Source organism: Erythrolamprus reginae, chromosome 5 (genome assembly GCF_031021105.1).
Source record: "Erythrolamprus reginae isolate rEryReg1 chromosome 5, rEryReg1.hap1, whole genome shotgun sequence".
NCBI lineage: Eukaryota > Metazoa > Chordata > Lepidosauria > Squamata > Dipsadidae > Erythrolamprus > Erythrolamprus reginae.
The window spans coordinates 118,897,319-118,921,915 of NC_091954.1; the positions used below are offsets into that span (position 1 = coordinate 118,897,319).

At 56.8% G+C, this 24,597-nt stretch overlaps 1 protein-coding gene across 1 annotated transcript in view; it reads left to right on the top strand.

Moving 5' to 3' along the window:
- Nucleotides 1-24,011, top strand: part of DLG1 (discs large MAGUK scaffold protein 1) — a 64,883-nt gene extending 40,872 nt beyond the window's left edge. Inside the window, 12 exon segments of the mRNA XM_070753884.1 lie at nucleotides 1,455-1,469; nucleotides 1,472-1,568; nucleotides 2,290-2,466; nucleotides 5,515-5,584; nucleotides 10,049-10,148; nucleotides 15,994-16,035; nucleotides 19,812-19,862; nucleotides 20,808-20,909; nucleotides 21,974-22,146; nucleotides 22,255-22,364; nucleotides 22,697-22,788; nucleotides 23,175-24,011. Coding sequence (XP_070609985.1) covers nucleotides 1,455-1,469; nucleotides 1,472-1,568; nucleotides 2,290-2,466; nucleotides 5,515-5,584; nucleotides 10,049-10,148; nucleotides 15,994-16,035; nucleotides 19,812-19,862; nucleotides 20,808-20,909; nucleotides 21,974-22,146; nucleotides 22,255-22,364; nucleotides 22,697-22,788; nucleotides 23,175-23,281 — 1,136 coding nt within the window. The 3' untranslated portion in view covers nucleotides 23,282-24,011.
- Nucleotides 24,012-24,597: the final 586 nt, after the last annotated feature.

Sequence of the window (24,597 nt, forward strand, 5' to 3'; positions counted from 1 at the left end):
CAAGGACCTTGGCCAAAGCCTTGAAGGTCAGCCCCAGGGAGAAGGCCTTGCTGTAGTCCAAACACCAGGTGGCCCAAGGCAGTGGGGGGGGCAGAGCTCAGCCTCACTGCCGGCCCGGGACAAGGCACCTTGTTTTGGCACTGGCTTTGGTGTTGGTTGAATGCATTGCAATTTGTGTTTGTGCTTTCAAAGTCGTTTTCTTCACTGAATGCTCCCCAGAGCAAGAGTAGATTTCGAATGGGGGGGGGGGGGGGGGAGAGAGATCGATCCGTGTTTTGTTCTGTCAAATTTCTGGAGTAAATTTGTGTAGCCCTGCAATGTCACTGTGTGTGTGTGTGTGTGTGTGTGCGCGCATGAGCGAAAAAGAGAGAAAAGAGTTGTTCCGCATTGGTTTGCCTATTTGCCGATGACTCTAAAGTATGCAATAGGGTTGATATTCCTGGAGGCGTCTGTAATATGGTAAATGATTTAGCTTTACTAGATAAATGGTCAAAGCAATGGAAACTGCAGTTTAATGTTTCCAAATGTAAAATAATGCACTTGGGGAAAAGGAATCCTCAATCTGAGTATTGTATTGGCAGTTCTGTGTTAGCAAATACTTCAAAGGAAAAGGATTTAGGGGTAGTGATTTCTGACAGTCTCAAAATGGGTGAACAGTGCAGTCAGGTGGTAGGGAAAGCAAGTAGGGTGCTTGGCTGCATAGCTAGAGGTATAACAAGCAGGAAGAGGGAGATTATGATCCCGCTATATAGAATGCTGGTGAGACCACATTTGGAATACTGTGTTCAGTTCTGGAGACCTCACCTACAAAAAGATATTGACAAAATTGAAGGGGTCCAAAGACGGGCTACAAGAATGGTGGAAGGTCTTAAGCATAAAAACGTATCAGGAAAGACTTAATGAACTCAATCTGTATAGTCTGGAGGACAGAAGGAAAAGGGGGACATGATCGAAACATTTAAATATGTTAAAGGGTTAAATAAGGTTCAGGAGGGAAGTGTTTTTAATAGGAAAGTGAACACAAGAACAAGGGGACACAATCTGAAGTTAGTTGGGGAAAGATCAAAAGCAACGTGAGAAAATATTATTTTTCTGAAAGAGTAGTAGATCCTTGAACAAACTTCCAGCAGACGTGGTAGATAAATCCACAGTAACTGAATGTAAACATGCCTGGGGATAAACATATATCCATCCTAAGATAAAATACAGAAAATAGTATAAGGGCAGACTAGATGGACCATGAGGTCTTTTTCTGCCGTCAGACTTCTATCTTTCTATGTTTCTATGTTTCTATTGTTTTTTGAAATCTGTGGCTGGGGCGGGGGAAGGAGCGTGGATCAGTGGCGGCCTTGTTCCAGAGGTGGAGGGGGGCGCACGATTTGGGGCGCTAAGACTCCTGGCGCTGTGCAGCCGGGCCCCGCGTGGAGTTGACCCGGCGTCTCCCTCTCCCTCAGAGTACGGCCGCTTCGAAGCAAGATACACGACTTGCGAGAGCAGATGATGACCAGCAGCGTGAGCTCAGGATCCGGCTCTCTGCGCACCAGCAAGAAGCGGTCACTCTACGTCAGGTGAGGCTTGGCGGCCGTCTCCCTTCCTCCTCTTCCTCTTCCTTTTGTTCAAGCCCCTGGAAAGGAGAGAGCGGGGCGGCGTCTGGCCAGGGGAGGGCGGGGGGGGTTGGGGGCTCTGTGGTCCGACTGTGTCTCTCCCACCTGGATGTCACGGGATGGGGCCCTTCCACAAAATTTACCCAGTCAATCGGCTTGGCTCGGCCTTCTGCAGACACCCCCCCCCAAAAAAACAATAATATCACACACACCCCCACACAACCCTCTTGCTTTTGTTCTTCTGCAGATGCTCTCATCTGCCCCCCCCCCCCAACTCACTCGCCCCGGCTGCTCTGTTCCGGGATCGGCTCTCCAGGCTCTGCGTTTCCCTCAAGAGTCTCACACACACACACACACACACACACACCCGTCTCAGTGACACCCATTAGGCCGTATGGGCTTCCCTCCATTGAGATGGCCCCCCTGTAGGAGTCTCACCCCCCACCCATGTGTCTTGGCCATGCCACTCCAGCCACGGTGGAAGCAGAGCGGGATCCGTCCTGGAGACCCTTTGGGTGCTGAAATCCCACCCCCCCTTATGCACCACCACTCCCTGCAGGCAGAGCAGTGAACTGGGTCGTTGTCCGTTTCCCCCCCCCCCCCCCCCGGGAGAGATGCTCAGGCCCCTTCCCCCCTTCCCTTCTGACCCCCGCCCCCCGGTCACCCGTCCCCCCTCCCTCCGCAGGGCCCTCTTTGACTACGACCGGAGCAGGGACAGTGGCCTCCCCAGCCAGGGGCTGGACTTCTCCTTCGGCAGCATCCTCCACGTCATCAACGCCTCGGACGACGAGTGGTGGCAGGCACGGCTGGTGATGCCCGGCGGGGAGAGCGACCAGGTCGGGGTCATTCCCAGCAAACGCAGGTAGCGGCCCTCGAGGCTTCCCAGGTGGGGAGGGGGAGAGGGGGGGAAGGGCGTGTGGACTCCCAAGTGAGGAAGGGGGCAGGGGCAGCTGGGACCCTGAGCCGGGCCAGGCCAAGCTCCCAGGAGGAGGAAGGGGGGGGGGGAGAGGACGAAGGAGGGGCCTCTTTGTAGATCAGCACCATTGGGGCAGAGTCTTCCGTTGGTGGTGGTGGGAGCCCTGGCTTGGTGGGAGGCCCCCGGGGTGGGAGGAGGGTCCCCTTCCCTGAGCCTCGTGCAGCTGACCAGGGAGCTTGGAAGGGAGAGAAGCCAGGATGGCCGGGACTGGCTGGAGAGCATGGCCTCACAGGGCGCCTTTGGGTCAAGGCCCTCTTAGCTCAGAGCTGATTGAAAGTGGCCCCCACGTTGCCCCTCAGCTCCACTCCCGGGCTCAGAGGGGCACAACCGTCCATCCATCCATCTGGGAAGAGTTTGATCTGGTGACACCTGATGAAGTGGACAAGGCCATTGGAGCTGTGAGTTCCACCACCTGCTCACTGGATCCGTGTCCCTCCTGGCTGGTCTCCGGCCAGCAGGGAGGTGACACAGAGCTGGGTCCAGGAGATTGTCAGCGCTTCTTTGGGGAGGGGGTCCTTTAAGGCTCCCTACAAGGAGGCACTTGTGCGCCCTTTCCTCAAGAAGCCTTCCCTGGACCCAGCCATTCTCAACAACTGCCGCCCAGTCTCCAACCTTCCCTTCATGGGGAAGGTTGTTGGGAAGATGGTGGCGCTCCAGCTCCAGCGGTCCTTGGAAGAAGCTGATTATCTAGGCCCTCAGCAGTCAGGATTCAGGCCCGGCTACTGCATGGAAACCGCTTTGGTCGTGTTGATGGATGATCCTTCTGCACCGGCTGGAGGGGTTGGGAGTGGGAGGCACTGTCCTTCAGTGGTTCTCCTCCTACCTCTCTGGTCCGTTGCAGTCGGTGTTAGTGGGGGGTCAGAGGTCGACCTCTAGGTCTCTCCCTTGTGGGGTGCCTCAGGGGTCGGTCCTCTGCCCCCTGCTATTCAATATCTAAATGAAACCGCTGGGCGAGATCATCCAAGGGCATGGGGTGAGGTATCATCAATATGCCGATGATACCCAGTTATACATCTCCACCCCATGTCCAGTCAACGAAGCAGTGGACGTGATGTGCCGGTGCCTGGAGGCTGTTGGGGCCTGGATGGGTGTCAACAGTCTCAAACTCAACCCGGATAAGACGGAGTGGCTGTGGGCTTTGCCTCCCAAGGACAATTCCATCTGTGCGTCCATTACCCTGGGGGGGGGTGGAATCATTGACCCCTGGGCGTCCTCCTCGATCCACAGCTCACATTAGAGAAACATCTCTCAGCTGTGGCGAGGGGGGCGTTTGCCCAGGTTCGCCTGGTGCGCCAGTTGCGACCCTATCTGGACCGGGACTCACTGCTCACAGTCACTCATGCCCTCATCACCTCGAGGCTCGACTACTGTAATGCTCTCTGCATGGGGCTACCTTTGAAGAGTGTTTGGAAACTTCAGATCGTGCAGAATGCAGCTGCGAGAGCAGTCATGGGCTTCCCTAAATATGCCCATGTCACTCCAACACTCTGCAGTCTGCACTGGTTGCTGATCACTTTCCGGTCAAAATTCAAAGTGTTGGTCATGACCTATAAAGCCCTTCCTGGCACCGGACCTGAATGTCTCCGAAACAGAGTGGGCCTTTTCCAGGTCCCGTCGACTAAACACAGGACCCAGGGGGAAGAGCCTTCTCTGTGGCGGCCCCCTACCTTCTGGAATCAACTCCCTCCCGGAGATTAGGACTGCCCCCACCCTCCTTGCCTTTCGCAAACTCCTTAAAACCCACCTCTGTCGTCAGGCCTGGGGAAATTGATTCACCCGGGCAGTTTCCGCTTTACGTATAGTTTGTCTGAGATGTGTGACTGCTTTTTATATCGAGGGTTTTAAATTGTTTTAAATAACGGATCTGTACTGTTTTTGTGGCTGTCAGCCGCCCCGAGTCTCCGGAGAGGGGCAGCATACAAATCTAATTAATAATAATAATAATAATAATAATAATAATAATAATAATAATAATAATCGTAATAATAATAATCGTAATAACCGGCCCCAAAGCGCTCGGCCTGGACTGGGCTGAATGGGGGGGGGGGCAGCTGCTCACCCCCCCGTGTTGACAGATGATCTCCACCTGGTGGTTTCACACCACGAAGTAGGGGTCTAGTGCTGGACCTCCCCCCCCTTCAGGTCTATTCCCCCCCACCCACCCCACAAGTCTGTCTAGACGTCAGTGGTGTCAAGCGCGGCTGGGAAGTCCAGGCGGGGGGGCACCTTCCGCCCCCCCCAAAGTCTTTGGTGTGGAGGGTGTTGCCCCGTTGCCGTAGCCAGGTCTGAGCCCCGCTTGGAAAGAGACCCCTGGCCTGAGAGCTGAAGACGGGCAGCCTTATCGGCCCTCTTCCCTAAAGGTGCACACCGTTGTGATGGCTCCCTGCACACTCTTCCCCTCAAGGGGACACTGACCCCAGCAAGGGCCCAGCCGTGCGTGGCCCCTGAGGAGGGGCTGTGGCCTGCCAGGAGCAGCCCCCCTGTCCCAGGGACCCCAGGAGGCGCTCCACTCCCGCTTGGGCCCTGGAAGGGGGGGATTGAGCCCCTTCCTGGATGGGTTTGGCCACATTCCCCCTTTGCCTCGCCCTCGGTTGCGTGTGGGGTCCCTTTTGTGCGCAGCCCAGAGTCGGGCCAATGAACGCGTGTGTCTTGACCACTTCCGTTGCAGCACAAGGGGCGATGCTTCTGCCAGGGGGGTTGGGGAGGGGTCCCGTGGGATTGGGCAGCACGTAGGTCAGGTGAGTTGCTGCTTGGCCCAGCAGGCCAGGGCCGAGTGGGGGTGGGGGGCTCTTTTCTGGGCTGGATCCCCCTCCTAGCAGCCGGCCCCATAGAGGGGAGGGGGGGCTTCTGTCCCGGGAAGGAGGGGCGCCCCCTTCTGCTCACCAGTGAGAGCTGCAGGCACTCACAGTTTTTCCTCCTGCGTTTCCCTTGCAGGGTGGAGAAGAAGGAACGCGCTCGGCTGAAGACGGTCAAGTTCAATTCTAAAGCGAGGGGCGAGAAAGGGGTGAGTGTGGGCCGACGATGGGCCATTTCGGTGCCCGTCCACCACCGCAGAGTCACTGCTGCCGGAGCAACCGGGGGAGGGGGGGGAGATGCATTTGGAATATTTGGAGTATAGTTGTTTTTTCTGGCACTAAAGACCATGGGGGAGGGGGATTGGAAGGAAAAAATGGACCCCCCCCACCCACCCTGCCTTATTCAGGGGTTTGTGAAAGGCCTTGAGGTGTCTAGATTTTGGCCCTTGTTCCATTCCGACGGAGCCCCATCCGGTGGGGAGGTGGAGGGGTTCCAGCCGTGAGGCGACTGTCCCCCCTCTCCTCCACCTCTTCCCCCCCTCCCCCCGCCTCTGGGCCAGGGGTTCACCTGCCCACCTGCCTTCCTGAGCCACCGTTGAGGCTTTGAGGGGCAGAAAGCAGGGCCGGGGCAGGTGACCAGGCGGGGAGCTCAAGGCCGGCTGTTCATGCTTGGAGGCTCTTGACCCCCTGCGAGAGAGTCGCCTGGATCCTCGGCTGAGTGAGCCCCCTTGAATTGCTCCCCCAGGCTCTGTCGATGAGGACGGCCCTCCCCTGGCCCCGGCTGCCATGCCCCTGTCCCCCCCCACCCCCGAGAGCCTAGCTGCCTCACAGCAGTCTCAGGGGGAGGTGAGGCCCATTAAAAGGACCGACTCCTGGGGGGGGCACTTCTTCAGAGAGCGAGAGGGCGGCCGTCCAGACCTTTGCTTGTAGAAATCCGGTGAAGGGACGGCTCCTCCTCCCGGCTCCTACGGTCAGGAGATGGTTCTCTGTAATTTAAGCCCTTTCTGCCCTTTCGTTGGAGTAGCCACGATTCTCCCAGCTCCACCGTGTGGCTCGAGGTTAGGGTGAGGGTCAGCTGTAACTCTGGAGAAGCTTCTTGGAGGAGAAGTGAAACATCTTCAAAGGAACGTCCAGTCGCCTCTAGGAAACGCCCCCTTTGGGGCAGCCGTGGCCAGACGCCTGAGCCCCTCCGTGCAAAGACAGCCCTCAGCTACTTAAACCCATTGGGCTGGGCTCTCTACCCGCCTTCTAGCCCAACACCCCCCACCCTGCTCAAGTCAGGAGACCGGACGGACGTCTGTAGTCTCATCTTAGAGGGCCCCCAGCTCCGCAAGGTCCAGCGGTTTCACTGAGGAGAGAATCTCACCCCCGGCTGGAAATTCCTCCTTCGTTCCAGGCTGGGGCTCCCCCCCCCCCCCATTGCCTCTTGCCCCCTGCGTGTCGCCCCAGCCCTCCTGGGCCCCCTGAGACTGGGCCCCCCTCGTCCCCTCAGCCGTCCGTTGGGGGGCCCAGTCTCTCTCGCGCTTCTCCCCACTCTTCCTTTCTTCTAAGCCATCGAAACTGGCGGGTGCTGCGTTCCACGTGTGTCCTGGCGGCTGAAGCCGTGGAGGCTGCCCCCCCCCCCCGGAGGATCGCCTCGGCTTTTTTGGCAGCTGCCGAGCCCCCCCGGCTGCCCCCTCGGACCCCTGGTTCTTTCTCACGGTCGCTGCCTCTGGGCCTTCGTTATTTTCCTGCCTCAGTGCAGGGCCTTATTTTTCTCACCCCCGAACCTCCGCGTTTTGCTGAAGCGGGGCCAGTGCTTCAGTCCACCAAGACCCTGCTGAGCCTTGAGTCTGTCCTCCTGAGCCTTTGCCATTGAGCCCCGCTTGGTGGGGTCTGCAGACGAGTTCCCCTTCCGTCCCCCCACCCACATCCTCCGTGGACCTCGAGGGCCCCCACCCACTCCCTGCAGGGCCTGCTCATCTGGACCGGCCTCTTGTGGGCACCCTCCGCTTTGTCCTCAGTTGGGCCTAGTTTTCAGGAGATTGAAAGTAATTATCTGAATAATTTCTCTCCAGGTCAAGGGCAGTGGGGGAGGGGCAACCTGGCAGTAAAGGTCGTCTTCGCACTTAGCGGTTGGGGGGGGGGCTTTTGGCCTGCGCAAGGGGCAAGGCCGGAAGCTCTTCCCCTCCCATTCAGGGCCCCCCACCGGCCCTTCCCCCATGACGAGCCCACAGGTCCCAGAGAAGCCCATACTGGACCACCCTGGGCCCGAGGAGGTCGAGGGCTACCTGGAGGGCCAGTGACCTCCCACCTGCCCTGGGCTGGCAGAGTCATTTCCATGGTATCTTGTCCACATGGTACATTTTTATTCTTGTTTCTTACAATCCATCGGTTACTTTACTTGGGTCTTTATCTTCACAAACACACACACACACACACAAGCACAGAGTCTTTAGAGGGAGGAGGAGGAGGAGAGCGCATGGATCCCTAACCCTTCGCTCTCCGAATTCCCTTGTGGCCATTCTCCACTCTTTGGGGGGGGGGGGGAGGGGAGTATGGGGACCCTGAGCTCTGTGTGTGTGTGCGCGCGGGTCCCCACGATTTGCCAGGGACCCAGCAGCTGCCCCAGGCCATTACTCCTGCCAGCAGCCCCCGCCTGGGGAAATCCTCAGGGGGGGGGGCAGAGAGGGGGTGGCGGTGTGGGGGGGGATAATTGCAGGTTTCGTTTTTGCTGATTGATTGATTTGATTTCTGTAGCGGCCCATCTCCAGAAGGGCGTGTGTATGTGTGTGTGTGTATGTGCGTGTGTGCCTCCGTCACGCTGCACTAATCTCCCCCCTCCCCCAAACGCCTTGCCCTTCTCCGTGGCTGGAAGGAGCAGAGCCTCCTCCTCCTCCTCCTCCTCGTTGGTTGTTCTCGGAGCCCCCCTCCGTGTGGGGACCCGCATGAAGCGCTGCCTGGTTGCCTTCACCCTGCCCCAGGCCCCCCCTGCATGAGAACCGGAGGAGACCCCCACCCCCCAAGTACGCTTGCCATTGAGAGACCCCTGCCCGCCCTGCCTGCCTTCCGCTCTTGCTCATCGCCTTGCTTGGCTTTCCCGTGGGGGGAGGGGGGGAGCGTGGCTGCCCCTCCCCCTCCTCGCCTGGCCTCTGGCTGGAACTGCTGAGGGGCCCGCTTGCCCTGGCCGGTGGCCGCTTCCCCCCCTTGCCTGCTCTGACCAGGGGTGCGCGATGGGCTGATCTGCGGGGAAGACTAACCGGGCACAGCAGGCAGACGGGGGGGGGGGGGGGGGGTGTTTCCCTTCCTTGGCCTGGTCTGGTGGTGGTGGTGGTGGTGGTGGTGGTGGTGGTGGTGGTGGTGGTGGGGACCTCCCTCTTCTGCCGCCCATGGCTCCGTGCTAGGCAGGCTGGCCTCTTGGCTCGGTCAGTGCCGCTCCTGCTAAGCTGCATGCTGGGCTAGACTGGGCTGCTCCTCTCTGACCCCCCCTCCCTCTCCCCCCCCCCCCCCCGCTGCCTTTCCTGCCCTGTCCCTCCAGAGCTTTTAACCCGCCTCCTGCCCAAGACCAGCGAGCTCTCCTGCCCAAGGAGGGGGGAGGGGGAGGGCTGAAGGCCTCGTGGCTGACGGCTTCCACACGTCCACAGGCAAAGGCTGCTGGGCACATTTCGTCCCACTTTATTTTGGCTATTGGAGCCGAGTTCTAGTCCTTCTCCCTGCAGCAGAGGCCTTCTCTCCCACCCACCTCTGCAGGCAGGACGGCAGCTGGAGGCTTCATTCTGACTGAGGGGGAATTGGCACCGGGGGGGGGGGGTGTATTTCATTTACGCTGAGCCCTCCTGGCCCTGGGAAGGGGAAGTGCCCCCCTCCCTCCCTGCTTTATGCGGGGTGGGGGGGCTGTGCTGTAATATTTTGGGAGGACTCAGGCTCCCCTCCGATACCGAACCTTCCCAATCCATTAAGCGGTTCCCCTCCAAGCTAACCACCCCACTCCGAATGGAAGGCCAAGGTTAGCCAGCAGACCAAGTCCAGCACGTGGGTGAAGGTAGCCAGTCACTCCCCCCCCCCCCATTTCCTGGGTCCCAGGAATGTTTCAGCAGGCTTCCTGCTAAGTATTCCCAGCCCTCCCCCCCTTGCAACCCATAGTTGATGACTGGGGGCCCCAGGGGAGGGTCCAGTACAGCTGCTTGCCCCCTCCCCCCCCAGTACCCATCTAGATCACTGGCCTAACACGGACTTACTATGATCCCCCCACCCCCCACCCAGAGTTGCAGCTCTTCCTGGGCTCCTCCACGCCAGCAGCCTTGCCCAGACAGGCACTCAGGGGGCCCCTGGGACCCCAGGCAGCCAGGCAGCCTCTCCTCAGAATGAATGGTGGGGGGAGCCTCCATCCCCCTCTAGCAGAGGCTCCGGGGGGGCCTTGCTCTCAGCAGGAGAGGGGGAGTCATCTTAGGGACCGGCTTTATTTTTGGGCCCAGAGCAGACCCCCCCTCCTGGGCCATCTCCTCAGAGCCCTGCCTCCCCCCCTCCCCCCCTCCCATCTTGGGCAGAAGCAGGGGCCCTGCACGCTGGAGGGTACTAGTTTCGGGGAGGGGCTCCCCCTGGAGCGGTGGCTGCTGGCTGGCCCTGGGCCTTCCTGACCTGCTGGGCGTCCGACACCCACCCTCTGTCTGCCCCTCTTTCCTTCTCTTCCTCAGCAGTCACTCAATGACAAGCGTAAAAAGAATCTCTTTTCCCGAAAATTCCCCTTCTACAAGAACAAGGAGCTGAGTGAGGCAGAGACGAGTGATCTTGACCGTAAGTACAAGGGGGGGGACGGACGGATGGACGGATCGCATGTGCCTGGAAAAGGGCCCCAAGAACATCCGTGGGGAGCCAAGCTGATGGGTCGCAGGGGGGGGAACGAGAGTGCAGTGGGCGAGCAGGCAGGCAGACAGCCACGCTACTCTCTCCTCTCCTCTCCACTCACTCTCCTCTCACGGCTTCTCTCTCCTCTCACTCTCCCCTCATGGCTTCTCTCACCTCTCTCTCCCCTCATGGCTTCTCTCTCCTCTCACTCTCCTCTCATGGCTTCTCTCTCCTCTCACTCTCCCCTCATGGCTTCTCTCTCCTCTCACTCTCCCCTCATGGCTTCTCTCTCCTCTCACTCTCCTCTCACGGCTTCTCTCTCCTCTCACTCTCCTCTCATGGCTTCTCTCTCCTCTCACTCTCCTCTCACGGGCTTCTCTCTCCTCTCACTCTCCTCTCACGGCTTCTCTCTCCTCTCACTCTCCTCTCATGGCTTCTCTCTCCTCTCACTCTCCCCTCATGGCTTCTCTCTCCTCTCACTCTCCTCTCACGGCTTCTCTCTCCTCTCACTCTCCTCTCATGGCTTCTCTCTCCTCTCACTCTCCCCTCATGGCTTCTCTCTCCTCTCACTCTCCTCTCACGGCTTCTCTCTCCTCTCACTCTCCTCTCATGGCTTCTCTCTCCTCTCACTCTCCCCTCATGGCTTCTCTCTCCTCTCACTCTCCCCTCATGGCTTCTCTCTCCTCTCACTCTCCCCTCATGGCTTCTCTCTCCTCTCACTCTCCTCTCATGGCTTCTCTCTCCTCTCACTCTCCTCTCACGGCTTCTCTCTCCTCTCACTCTCCTCTCATGGCTTCTCTCTCCTCTCACTCTCCCCTCATGGCTTCTCTCTCCTCTCACTCTCCTCTCACGGCTTCTCTCTCCTCTCACTCTCCTCTCACGGCTTCTCTCTCCTCTCACTCTCCTCTCATGGCTTCTCTCTCCTCTCACTCTCCCCTCATGGCTTCTCTCTCCTCTCACTCTCCTCTCACGGCTTCTCTCTCCTCTCACTCTCCCCTCATGGCTTCTCTCTCCTCTCTCCCCTCATGGCTTCTCTCTCCTCTCACTCTCCCCTCATGGCTTCTCTCTCCTCTCACTCTCCTCTCATGGCTTCTCTCTCCTCTCACTCTCCCCTCATGGCTTCTCTCTCCTCTCACTCTCCCCTCATGGCTTCTCTCTCCTCTCACTCTCCTCTCACGGCTTCTCTCTCCTCTCACTCTCCTCTCATGGCTTCTCTCTCCTCTCACTCTCCCCTCATGGCTTCTCTCTCCTCTCACTCTCCTCTCACGGCTTCTCTCTCCTCTCACTCTCCCCTCATGGCTTCTCTCTCCTCTCACTCTCCCCTCACGGCTTCTCTCTCCTCTCACTCTCCTCTCACGGCTTCTCTCTCCTCTCACTCTCCTCTCATGGCTTCTCTCTCCTCTCACTCTCCTCTCATGGCTTCTCTCTCCTCTCACTCTCCTCTCATGGCTTCTCTCTCCTCTCACTCTCCTCTCACGGCTACCCTCTCCTCTCACTCTCCCCTCATGGCTTCTCTCTCCTCTCACTCTCCCCTCATGGCTTCTCTCTCCTCTCACTCTCCTCTCATGGCTTCTCTCTCCTCTCACTCTCCCCTCATGGCTTCTCTCTCCTCTCACTCTCCCCTCATGGCTTCTCTCTCCTCTCACTCTCCCCTCATGGCTTCTCTCTCCTCTCACTCTCCTCTCATGGCTTCTCTCTCCTCTCACTCTCCCCTCATGGCTTCTCTCACCTCTCTCTCATGGCTTCTCTCTCTCCTCTCACTCTCCTCTCATGGCTTCTCTCTCCTCTCACTCTCCCCTCATGGCTTCTCTCTCCTCTCACTCTCCTCTCATGGCTTCTCCCTCCTCTCACGGCTTCTCTCTCCTCTCACTCTCCTCTCACGGCTACCCTCTCCTCTCACTCTCCTCTCATGGCTTCTCTCTCCTCTCACTCTCCCCTCATGGCTTCTCTCTCCTCTCACTCTCGTCTCATGGCTTCTCTCTCCTCTCACTCTCCCCTCATGGCTTCTCTCTCCTCTCACTCTCCTCTCACGGCTTCTCTCTCCTCTCACTCTCCTCTCACGGCTTCTCTCTCCTCTCACTCTCCCCTCATGGCTTCTCTCTCCTCTCACTCTCCCCTCATGGCTTCTCTCTCCTCTCACTCTCCCCTCATGGCTTCTCTCTCCTCTCACTCTCCTCTCATGGCTTCTCTCTCCTCTCACTCTCCCCTCATGGCTTCTCTCTCCTCTCACTCTCCCCTCATGGCTTCTCTCACCTCTCTCCTCTCATGGCTTCTCTCTCTCCCCTCATGGCTTCTCTCTCCTCTCACTCTCCTCTCATAGCTTCTCTCTCCTCTCTCTCTTCCCTCATGGCTTCTCTCTCCTCTCACTCTCCCCTCATGGCTTCTCTCTCCTCTCACTCTCCGCTCATGGCTTCTCTCTCCTCTCACTCTCCCCTCATGGCTTCTCTCTCCTCTCACTCTCCCCTCATGGCTTCTCTCTCCTCTCACTCTCCTCTCACGGCTTCTCTCTCCTCTCACTCTCCTCTCATGGCTTCTCTCTCCTCTCACTCTCCCCTCATGGCTTCTCTCTCCTCTCACTCTCCTCTCACGGCTTCTCTCTCCTCTCACTCTCCTCTCATGGCTTCTCTCTCCTCTCACTCTCCTCTCATGGCTTCTCTCTCCTCTCACTCTCCCCTCATGGCTTCTCTCTCCTCTCACTCTCCCCTCATGGCTTCTCTCTCCTCTCACTCTCCTCTCACGGCTTCTCTCTCCTCTCACTCTCCTCTCATGGCTTCTCTCTCCTCTCACTCTCCTCTCATGGCTTCTCTCTCCTCTCACTCTCCCCTCATGGCTTCTCTCTCCTCTCACTCTCCCCTCACGGCTTCTCTCTCCTCTCACTCTCCTCTCACGGCTTCTCTCTCCTTTCACTCTCCTCTCATGGCTTCTCTCTCCTCTCACTCTCCCCTCACGGCTTCTCTCTCCTCTCACTCTCCTCTCACGGCTTCTCTCTCCTCTCACTCTCCCCTCATGGCTTCTCTCTCCTCTCTCTCTCCTCTCATGGCTTCTCTCTTCTTTCTCCTCTCATGGCTTCTCTCTCCTCTCTCTCTCCCCTCATGGCTTCTCTCTCCTCTCACTCTCCCCTCATGGCTTCTCTCTTCTCTCTCTCTCCTCTCATGGCTTCTCTCTCTCTCCTCTCATGGCTTCTCTCTCCTCTCTCTCTCCTCTCATGGCTTCTCTCTCCTCTCACTCTCCTCTCATGGCTTCTCTCACTCTCCTCTCGTGGCTTCTCTCTCCTCTCTCTCTCCTCTCATGGCTTCTCTCTCCTCTCTCTCTCCTCTCTCTCTCCTCTCATGGCTTCTCTCTCCTCTCTCTCCTCTCACTCTCCTCTCATGGCTTCTCTCTCTCCTCTCATGGCTTCTCTCTTCTTTCTCCTCTCATGGCTTCTCTCTCCTCTCTCTCTCCCCTCATGGCTTCTCTCTCCTCTCACTCTCCCCTCATGGCTTCTCTCTTCTCTCTCTCTCCTCTCATGGCTTCTCTCTCTCTCCTCTCATGGCTTCTCTCTCCTCTCTCTCTCCTCTCATGGCTTCTCTCTCCTCTCTCTCTCCCCTCATGGCTTCTCTCTCCTCTCACTCTCCTCTCATGGCTTCTCTCACTCTCCTCTCGTGGCTTCTCTCTCCTCTCACTGTTCCCTCATGGCTTCTCTCTCCTCTCACTCTCCTCTCATGGCTTCTCTCTCTCCCCTCCTGGCTTCTCTCTCTCCTCTCATGGCTTCTCTCTCCTCTCTCTCTCCTCTCACGGTTTCTCTCTCCTCTCACTCTCCCCTCATGGCTTCTCTCTCCTCTCACTCTCCCCTCATGGCTTCTCTCTCCTCTCTCTCTCCTCTCACGGTTTCTCTCTCCTCTCACTCTCCTCTCACGGCTTCTCTCTCCTCTCACGGCTTCTCTCTCCTCTCACTCTCCCCTCATGGCTTCTCCTCTCTCTCTCCTCTCACGGTTTCTCTCTCCTCTCACTCTCCCCTCATGGCTTCTCTCTCCTCTCACGGCTTCTCTCTCCTCTCACTCTCCCCTCATGGCTTCTCTCTCCGCCCACCTTGAGATGGGGCTTCACAGACATCCATTCTTCTAGCAGGCAGGGTTGTGCTCTTGAAGGAGGGGAATGGGGGGGGCTAGCGGGTCTGGCTCCCCACGGATGCTGCTGGGACCCTCCTGGAGCAGCCCCCCACCGGAGGATGTGGCACTGATGGATGTTTTCTCTGTGATTGTCTCCCCCTTGCTTGCCCTCCCTCGGGGAACTACTCCACAGGAGATCCCTGGAGACATGGGATCAAAAGGCCTGAGTAAGTGACCCCCTCCTCCTCCCTCCCTCTCCTCAGCCCCAGTTGCGACCCCCAACTTTCCCGCTGGCTTTCCTTCCGTTGCTTTGGGCCTCGGGCATCCTTTGCACCTTGGAGGGGTGAGAAACGGGGATTCTCCCCAGCAAAGCTCCCTTCAGTATTGAAGAAGCGGCAGCAGCGTTTGGATAAAGGCTGCCAGGCCAAGCCTCCCCCAGGGCCCTCCTGCCCCACCTCCTGTTTCCTGGAGCCCCAGGCCCTCCTGAGCAGCCCCTCCCTCCCTCCCTCCCTCCCTCCCGCCTCATGGGGTGTTTGGCACTAGGTCGAATGGGGCCCACCGACCCCTTTGGTTTTCTCTATGGAATGGGCACGGGGACCATCTTCCCTCGACCTCTGCCACGCTGCCCTCTCGCTGCCCACCCACAGCAGCCCCTCTCCCTGAGGGGACCCCAGGCTGCTTGCCCACAGAGGGGCCTCTTTCCTGGGCCTTGGAAGGTGGTTGGGGCCGCTCCGATTAGCCTGCCTTTCCTCCTTTCCTCCAGGGGAGTTCCGTGGGCGGGTGGAATCCCAGCAATAATGGGGAGGGGGGGTCTTCCTGCATCTGGAGAAGGGTGAGGGGTCAGACTGACTGGGGCTTGGCGAACAGGCTTGAAGGTGGGCTGCAGGTTCCTCCCCTTCCCCCCCTTGGCTGGGGAGGGCTCAAGGGATTCAGGAGGGGCCACCTGGTCGTAGTCCCGTGTCGTCGTCGTCTCCCCCCCCCCCCCCCGGGCATGGCAGGCAGGCAGCTCAGCCAGCGGGGAGCATCCATCCTGCTTCTCCTGAGAGGGCCCCGCCTGGGCTGCCCCACAGGGCCCCCCTTCCCCTCTTCAGTCCCCTCCGGACGGCTCCCAGGCAGAGATGGAAGACGTCCGTTTCCAAAGGATGAAGCCCAGCCTGGTGCCAATCCACCTGAGCCTGCCAGCCCTGGTGCCTGGAGGAGGGAAAGGCCCTTTTGCAGCCCCACTGAGCTGGGTGGGGGGAGGCTGCTGTCTTCTGGGGATCCCCCAGGCCCCTCCTCTCTGCCTCCTTAGCTGGGGCTCAGCTTCATTCTGTCCTTCCAGAAAGCGGGTAGGGAGACCCAGGGGGCTCTCCGGCTTCTGGGCCAGCCCCCCCGGTGCTGCTTTTGGGGTGGGCTAGGGCTGCTCCCCCTTCCTGTCCGGGTTCTGGTGCGGGGGGTCTTCTCTGACCCGGCCTCCTGCAGCTGTGCCCTCCGCCGTTCTGTGGAAATGAATTTTGGAGGCCAGCGATGGGCTGAAGGAGCCGGCTCCCCCGGTGGAAGTGTGCCGGGAACGGTGGGTCTCTCTTTCGGCTTCAGGCATGTGGAGCGGGGGGGCTGTGACCTGTGCCAGGAGACGCTTGCCGGGCCCTTTTGGGGTCCTCTGCCCCTCTGCTGGGCCCGGGGGCTCCGTGGCATCGCCCCTGATTTCTGCTTTGTCCTGTTTCCAGAGCACGTGACCTCCAACGCCAGCGACAGTGAGAGCAGCTACCGTGAGTGCTTTTTTCTGGGAACCTTCGGACGCTCCAGCGGGTGGGGAAGGCAGCGGCTGTGCCCGTCAGTTCCCAGGGGCCACTCAAGGCGCGGCTGGAGCAGAGGGGTGGGCTACTCTCTCCCCAGCTGCGCACGTCTGCCCACCCTCATCAGGTCTGGCCGGAGGGCGGGGCGTGTTTGGGCCCCATTGACCGAGGGAGGCCTTCTGACGGGACCCAGGAGGAGGAAGGGGGGGGCTTTTGTGCCCCAGGGCCCATCCTGCCCCCCCTTCCCTTCCCAGGGGCTCCAAAGCCCTGGCTGAGCCAAAGGCCAGTGGGGATGGCCAGGAGGCTGCTGGGTGGCTGCACTGGTCAGCCCATCACTTGCCCTTGCCTGCTTTTAAGGCTTTCGGGTTTTCGTTCTGCTTTTTCGTAGAGTTTGAAATTGGTTTCAAGGGGGCTTTTCCCCCCTTCTGCTTGTCCTGGGCTTTTGGAGAAGGTGTTTTTGCTTGTTGCAAAGTTCCTTTCAGCAGACTGAAAAACAAACCCTTTCCACTGACCTCATGAAAGATTCTGTAAGCATCAGAGGGAGGGGGGGGGGCGATAGAAAATCCATTTTGAAACTCCCAGAAGTGCACCAGAGGTTGTTCAGAGGGCAGCATCGGGCTCCACCGTCCTCCAGCATTAGTCTCAGACTCGCTTTCCTTGCAGGCTGGGGGTGGGGGGCTGAAGCTGCTTGGGGAGGCTTTGGGGTTCTGGGTCACAGGGGCTGGTCGCTGGCAGGAGGCCTGGCTGGACAGGAGGGGCTGAGGGGGAAGGTGGGGTGGTTAAGCGCAGGTTAAGTCCTGGTCGCTGATGAATGTCATGAACTCGAAATTGAAGAAAATTCAAACTCCCCCACAGAAACATTGTGGATAAAAATCCCAGGACAGGAAACTAATCTGAGGTTAGGGGTCTGCTGTCGCCCTCCCAACCAAACTCTAGAGGCAGCTCGCTCCTTGGGAAATGAATTTAAGGAGGGCTCAAAAAGAAATAAGGGTAGTCATAATGGGGGACTTTGACTATCCCCGAATAGTTTGGGTAAATCCTTGTTCTACACCTGAAAGAGAGACCAGGTTCCTCGACATGTCGGCTGATGATTCCCTCCAGCAGACGGTCATGGAAGCAACCAGGGGGAAGGGCATCCTGGACTTGGTTCTAACTAACACACAGGACTTGGTCCATGGTGTCTTTGTAACCGAGCCCATAGGAACCAGCGACCACAAGACAATAACCTTCAACTCAACCATGGGTTGCAAATTGTCAGTGAAAATGTAACACAGAGACATTAAACTTTCACAGAAGGAATTTTGCCAAAATGAGGAAAATAGTAAAGAAGAAACTAAAAGGAACAGTAAAAAAAAGTCAAACCTCTTCAAAATGCTTGGAAACTGTTTAAAAATACGTTACAAGAGGCTCAACTCAAATGCATGCCCAAAAGAAGGAAGAGCACTGGACAGTCCAAGAGGAGACCGCTATGGCTGACGAAGGAGGTGAAGGAGCTTGTTGGAAAGAAGAAAAACCCACTTAGGAAACGGAAGGCTCTTCCTACAGGAAGGGTCACAGACTCTGGCGGACCAAACGCAAGGCCATAGTCAGGAGAGCCAAGAGAGATTTCGAGGAGCAGAGAGCAAAGAATATTAAAAATAATAACAAAACCCTTTTTAAGTACATCAGAAGCAGGAACCCAACCAGGAAAGCAGTTGGGCCACTCGATGACAATGGTCAGAAGGGGATAATCAGAGAAGACAAGGAGGTTGCTGAGAGGCTAAACGGCTTCTTTGCCTCCGTTTTCACTCAGGAGGATAGGGAGCATTTGCCTGCCGCTGAGTTAGTTTTCCCAGGGAGGGAATTAGAAGAATTAAACCAGATAGAGATAAACAAGGAAGATGTTCTTGCATGCCTCTCTAAACTAAATGTCAACAAATCGCCAGGTCCAGATGGCATCCACCCTAGAGTAGTTCTCAAGGAACTCAAGTGTGAAATTGTTGAACTTCTGGCTAAAATATATAATGTTTCTCCAAGATCAGGCACTGTACCTGAGGATTGGAGGGAGGCAAATGTAACCCCAATCTTCAAGAAAGGATCCAGAGCTGATCCAGGAAACTATAGACCAATCAGTTTAACCTCAGTTCCAGGCAAAGTGATGGAAACCATTGTTAAAGATAAAATTACTGGGCACATAGAAAAACAGGCATTGCTGAAAGAAAATCCACACGGTTTCTGCAAAGGCAAATCATGTCTTACTAACTTGTGAGAATTCTTTCAGGGTGTAAATAAACACATAGACAAAGGGGACCCGGTTAATGTTGTATATCTTGACTTTCAAAAGGCCTTTGACAAAGTCCCTCACCAGAGGCTCCTGAAAAATCTCTTTTCAGCCACGGAATTAGAGGACAGGTCTTGTCCTGGATTGGTAACTGGCTAAATTGTAGGAAGCAAAGGGTGGCAATAAATGGACAATTCTCTGGATGGAAAGAAGTGAGAAGTGGTGAACCCCAAGCTTCAGTTTTGGGACCTTTACTTTTTAATTTATTCATTAATGATCTGGATGTAGAAGTAAGTAGTGAGGTAGCAAAGTTTGCTGACGACACTAAAGTTGCGGGTAGTGAAAAGTGACACTGATTGTTGGGAGTTCCAGAAGGATCTCTTGAAATTGAGTGAGTGGGCAACAAAGTGGCAAATGCAGTTTAACCTAAACAAGTGCAAAGTTTTGCACATCGGGGCAAAGAACCCCAGTGATACCTACCAACTGATGGGGACCAAGCTTCCTGAGACAACCCAAGAGAGGGATCTTGGGGTGTTGCTGGACAGCTCAAGGAAGAGGTCAACCCACTGTGCAGCAGTGGTAAAAAAAGCAAATTCCATGCTTGGCATCATTAGGAAGGGAATTGAAAATAAGTCGGCAAGTGTTGTTTTGCCTCTGTACAAATCGATGGTGAGACCCCACTTGGAGTCCTGTGTACAGTTCTGGTCACTGCACTTCAAGGAGGATAGAATGGAACTGGGAAAGATGCAATAAAGGGTAACAACAACAACAATAATAATAATAATTTATTACATTTGTGTGGCACCCTTCTCCGAGGACTTGGAGCAGGTCACAACAAATAATACAAATAGAAATCTAATATTAAAAACAGTTATAAAAAGCAGTCGTATAATCCAAACAAACCATACATAAAATAAGTATGATCAAGGGAATGGAGCCCCCCCCCTCTTATGAAACCAGGTTGCAAGGCCTCGGTCTCTTCAGCCTTGAAAGTCGGCGTTGAAGGTGGGGGGGGGGACTTGGTCGAAGGGAATAAAATCCTGCATGAGATAGAAAAGGTGGATGGAGAAAAATCCTTTTCTCCATCCCACAATACTAGGACGAGGGGCCCCTCCCTAAAGCTCACAGGTGAGAAAGTGAGGACAAATCAAGGGAGATATTTCTCCACCCAGAGGGTCCTTGGTTGATGGGATTCCCTTCCAGAAGAGGTCGTGACAGCTGTCAGCCTGGAGAGCTTCAAGGCAGGATGAGACAGACTCAGGGATATCCATGTGCCACCTCTATGTTGGTGGAGGCAGGAAGGGTTCCCTCGTGTCCCATTTCCTGGGGGTCCAGGGAAAGGGAGGGTCTTGCCCTCTCTTTCTGCTCAAGATCCCTGTGGACAATTGGGGGGCCCTGTGGGATACAGAATGCTGGACTCGAGGGGCTTTGGCCCGATTCAGCAGGGCTCCTCTTAGGGTCTTATGATGGCCTCTCTTTGATCTTCCAGGTGGGCAGGAAGAGTGTGTCTTGTCTTACGAACCGGTCACCCAGCAAGAAGGTTGGTACTCACCTGCCGGGGGGGAGGGTGCGCTGTCCTTCCTTGGCAGATAGAGAGCCCCACCCCCAGCACCCTGAACAGCGAAGCCGTCGGATTTTGCCTTCCCTGCACTGTGCGGCCACTGGGGGAGTCTTCTTCCACCTCACGTGGCCGGATCGGCCAAAACTCCCTGGTGACTTTGAAGTGCGTGGAGGAGGAGGAGGAAGAGGGGATGTGGGTGCTGAGGGAAAGGCTGTGGCTCCATGGCGGCTGTTAGTGGGGCGGGCTGGCTGCCCCTTGGGCGGCACTTGTTGGGAGACCAGCTGACCGCCTGGGGACCCCTTCTCGGCCCTCCGCCCGATGCCTCTCGCTGGTTCCTGGCAGAAGAAAAGAGCGCCTCTCCCCTCGAATGGATTTGCACCGGCCCCCCCTGCCCCCCCTCATGGCTTTACACGGCAAATATATTCACGAGGAGCACTTAAAGCTGGGGGGGGGGGGTGTTCCTTCATGTGGGCTCCCCGTTTAGCCTCTGCCTCACAGAGGGTCTTCCTCTCAAACTCCCCCCCCTCCAGGCTCTGGCCCCAAACCCTCACCGAACGGCCATAGCTGAGCCCTCGTGATCGCTGCATGGTTCATCCCATGACCTGATTGGACTTTAAGTAGTCCCTGACCGGGATTCATTCTCCTGAATGGAGGTCCTTCACTGGACACTGTCCAAAGGGGCCAGCACTCAGCCCGTCCACTCTTCTGGTCCTCTGGGCCGGGTTGCTGAAAGGCACCTTTGAGGGGGGGGCAGGCTGGGGGAGGGGGGGGCACGGGCCCTGCGCCCTTCCCCCATTTCCTTCGGTGCCTGGCCGTCTTCCAGAAAGGGGGTGGGGTGGGGGGGCTAGAGTGGCGTGGCTCCTGCCCCCTCCCTCCACCCAAATTCCCTAACCGGAGGCAGCCGGGCCTGCTTCTGTCTTCCAGTCGGCTACACGCGCCCCGTGATCATCCTGGGGCCCATGAAGGACCGCGTCAACGACGACCTCATCTCGGAGTTCCCCGACACGTTCGGCTCCTGCGTCCCACGTACGTCTGCCACCCGTGGGGGGGGGCGCGAAGGGAGGGGGGGTATTCCTCAGGGTGCTCGCAGCCTTTGCGTCTTTTGAACCTGGTCCCTTGCGGTCTGCCTTGTGCTTGCAGGTGATGACTGGAGGGCCCAGAGGTCACTTGGCAGGGGAGAGCAGGCCCCCTCCCCCTGGGACATGCCCCGGGACCCCCCCGGGAAGCCTGGCTGGTTCTCGGGGCAAAAGCCGGGGGGGGGGGCGAGAGGGAGCTCAGGTCCTGGGCAGGAAGAAACCCCAAACCCTCCCCTTGAGCCTGGTGGGTGGTCTGCAAAGGCCTCTGTTTTCCCCAGAACCGGCGTGGGGGGTGGGGGTGGGGCAAGAGGCTTCATCTTTCCCCGGCTTCACACGGTCAGGCGGCTGCAGGTCTTCGTCTCGTCCCCCAAGGTTATGGCAAGCTCTCTGCCCGGGTCCCCCCAGAGCCCACCGGATGTCCACCGGCCGGGTTGTGTGTGAGCTTTCCCTGGGTGGGTGCAAACCCAAGGCAGGCAGGCCCTCTGCCCGGGTCCCCCCTTGATTGGCACCCGGGGCCCTGCGGCCTTCTCCAGCGGGTGGAGACGAGGAAGCAGGCAAGCACCCCCCCCAACGCACCAGGGGATTTGCTGCCCCCCCCGAGTCCTGCCAGGGGAAGGGGGACACAGAGGTCTAACAGATAAATCTAGCAAACCTAACAGAGAAGCCTAACCTGTCTGAAAGGAGCTGGCAGGAGCTCCCCTGGGTCACCGTGAAGGGTCATCCTACCTACTACACACACGGAGAAGGCCAACTCTGTGGGGCCTGATTGGCCGCTGGGATTCGTGCGGCAGAAGGCGGTCCTGGAGGTATTCTGGTCCGGTGCCATGAAGGGCTTTATAGGTCATCACCAACACTTTGAATTGTGACCGGAAACTGATCGGCAACCAGTGCAGGCCGCAGAGTGTTGGCGAAACGTGGGTGTGCTGGGTCCAGGTGCTTTGCAGAAAAACTCACTGCCACTGACATGGGCTGACCTCCACCTGACCTCTGTTCTCTCTCTCTCTCTCGATAAAGACACGACCCGGCCGAAACGCGACTACGAGGTGGACGGGCGAGATTACCACTTTGTGATGTCACGAGAACAAATGGAGAAGGACATCCAGGATCACCGGTTCATTGAAGCCGGCCAGTACAACAACCACCTCTATGGGACCAGCGTCCGGTCTGTGAGGGAGGTGGCCGAGAAGGTAAGGACGCTGCTGCTCCTCCACCCCCCACCCCCCCACCCACCCCCCCCGCGACCAAGGCCCCTCGGCCGGTGGCGCTGAACCCCTGCCCCCCTCCCCCCCCTCCAGGGCAAGCACTGCATCCTGGATGTTTCCGGAAACGCCATCAAGAGGCTCCAGAGTGCCCAGCTGCATCCGGTCTCCGTCTTCGTCAAGCCCAAGTCCGTGGAGAACATCATGTGAGTGCCCGTTGTTGCCCCTTTCTGCCCCCCCCCTCTGGCTGCAGGGTCTCCTTGGGGATGGTCCCGAGGAGCCTTCCAAGAAAGCGGAGTTGGCCTGCCCCCTCCCCTCCCCACGCCCCCCCAGACTGAGAGGGCGACTCCCTCCCCCTTCCCTGATGATTGGCGGGGGGGCAACCTGGGGAGCTTGAGGTTGGAGGAAACCCCCCTGCCCTGTTCCCCTCCCCTGACAAAAGGAAGCCCCGCCTTCCCCCCCCCCAAAAAAACCCCTTCCTCTGTGTGTGTGTGTGTGTGTAACTAAATCTGTTTTACTGATAACGCTGTGAACTCAGGGAGATGAACAAGCGTTTAACGGAGGAGCAAGCGCGGAAAACCTTCGAACGGGCCGTGAAGCTGGAGCAGGAGTTTACGGAGCACTTCACAGGTCAGTGCCTTGGCCCGGTCTCTCTCTCTGCGGCCGAGGGCTGGAACCTTCTCTCTCTCTCTCTTGGGGCAGGAATCGGTCCTCTCTGGCCTTTGGGGTCTGCCCCAAGCGGTTCTCCTCCAGGGGGGGGCAGGGACGGTGCCGGGGGGGGGGGAAGTTGGGCCTGTGGCTTTGCACCTGCCCTCTTGGGGGGATTCTGCCCCTGCAGTCACCTGGAGGCCCTGAATACCCCCCCACCCACATCCACCCCTGCTTCTCTGAGGGGAAACCAGTGAGCCACGGGGGCCGGGCTTTGCAATAGAGTGGGGGTGGTTTGTTGGGGGTCTGCAAGCGAGGGAGAGAGCAGGACGGGGCCCTCGGGAGTTGTCTCTCTTGCGTCCCTCCAGCCATCGTCCAAGGCGACACGTTGGAAGAGATTTACAACCACGTCAAGCAAGCCATCGAGGAGCACTCCAGCCCGGTCATCTGGGTGCCGGCCAAGGAGAAGCTCTGAGGGGGGGCCCCCCCAGCCTCTGCCCGCCCACCCACGCTCCCTCCTCGGGGCTCAAGAAGGAAGGGGCAGCCTTTCCACTCCCGTGGACAGAAGAATGCCGTTAAAATTCCTTAATGTTTAAGGGAAAGTATCCTTCAGAGACTTTTTATGCAGCCTTTTAACAATTTTATAATAAGATGGTGGCAAAGTGGTCTTAATGTAAATTGTGAGCAATTTTGCACATTTGAATTTGCTAGCATGGTTTCCTTCAAGAGATTTGGGTTCAAATTCTAGTTTCGCAGTTTCTGCCACAGATATAATTTTTCTCGCAGTTTAATAAAAAACATTTTTCAAAATCAAAGCTTATGTACTCTTAAAAGGCATTATTTGAAAAGGAAAAACTAATTTTCATGATTTCATAAGAAAAACTTGATAGCCGCATTATTATTATTTTTGTTGTTGCTCTTACAGGGTAAAATATCCTCCTGTTTTTAAACTAGATTCTACTTGGAGTGTCTTACATGTCTTAATGGATAACTTGCATTTTCAAATTTTAGGTGCTTAAGAATCTTGAACTTCACTTAAGAATTATGGATTTTGCTTTGAAAATATTATAAGCTCTCGATATCTAAAAAAATATAAATACATTCTTAGCCAGATTTTAATGAATATTTTACTCATAACCATTGCTTATTTTGTTATAACAAAACTATATATATATATATATATATTAAACTTTCCTTAATTAAAATCTAAGTGTGAGAACTCTTTCCTTAAAAACGGTCCACAAAATACATAATTTTCAAAAATAATTTTGTGAATGATTGCTTATAAGCAAGTCGATTTTTTCTGCTATGTTTTTGACAAGTTCCTGTCCCCTGTGGGCTTCAAAGTAGTGCACCCCTCTGTTACACTCACACACACACACACGGAAATAGGGAAGTTCTCCAGTTGTTTCTGTTCTGAAGTCAAGTTGGTGCATCTTCCCATGGGGGGTGGGTGGGGGGTGTTTGCCCCTGTGCTTCCGAGCCCAGGCGTTGGGGGTGACCTTTAAAGCCCTGCATGGCTATCTGAGAAACTGACTCGGTCCGACGGATGAATCTTTATCGTTTTAATGTTTTATTTCGCATTTTATTCAGAGTCTAACCCACCTAGATCAGCCATAGCCATACCTGAGGGCACGCCAGGCCTTGCCTTATGCCTGCTGCAGCGCATGTGCTGGCCAGCTGGTTTTTGACCTTCTCTTCGGCCATTTTCGCTCTCTCAGTCCCAGTGTGAGTGCTGACCCTCGTCCCCCTTTTCTCTGTCAGTGGCCTTGAGGAATCGCAGCCACGTCG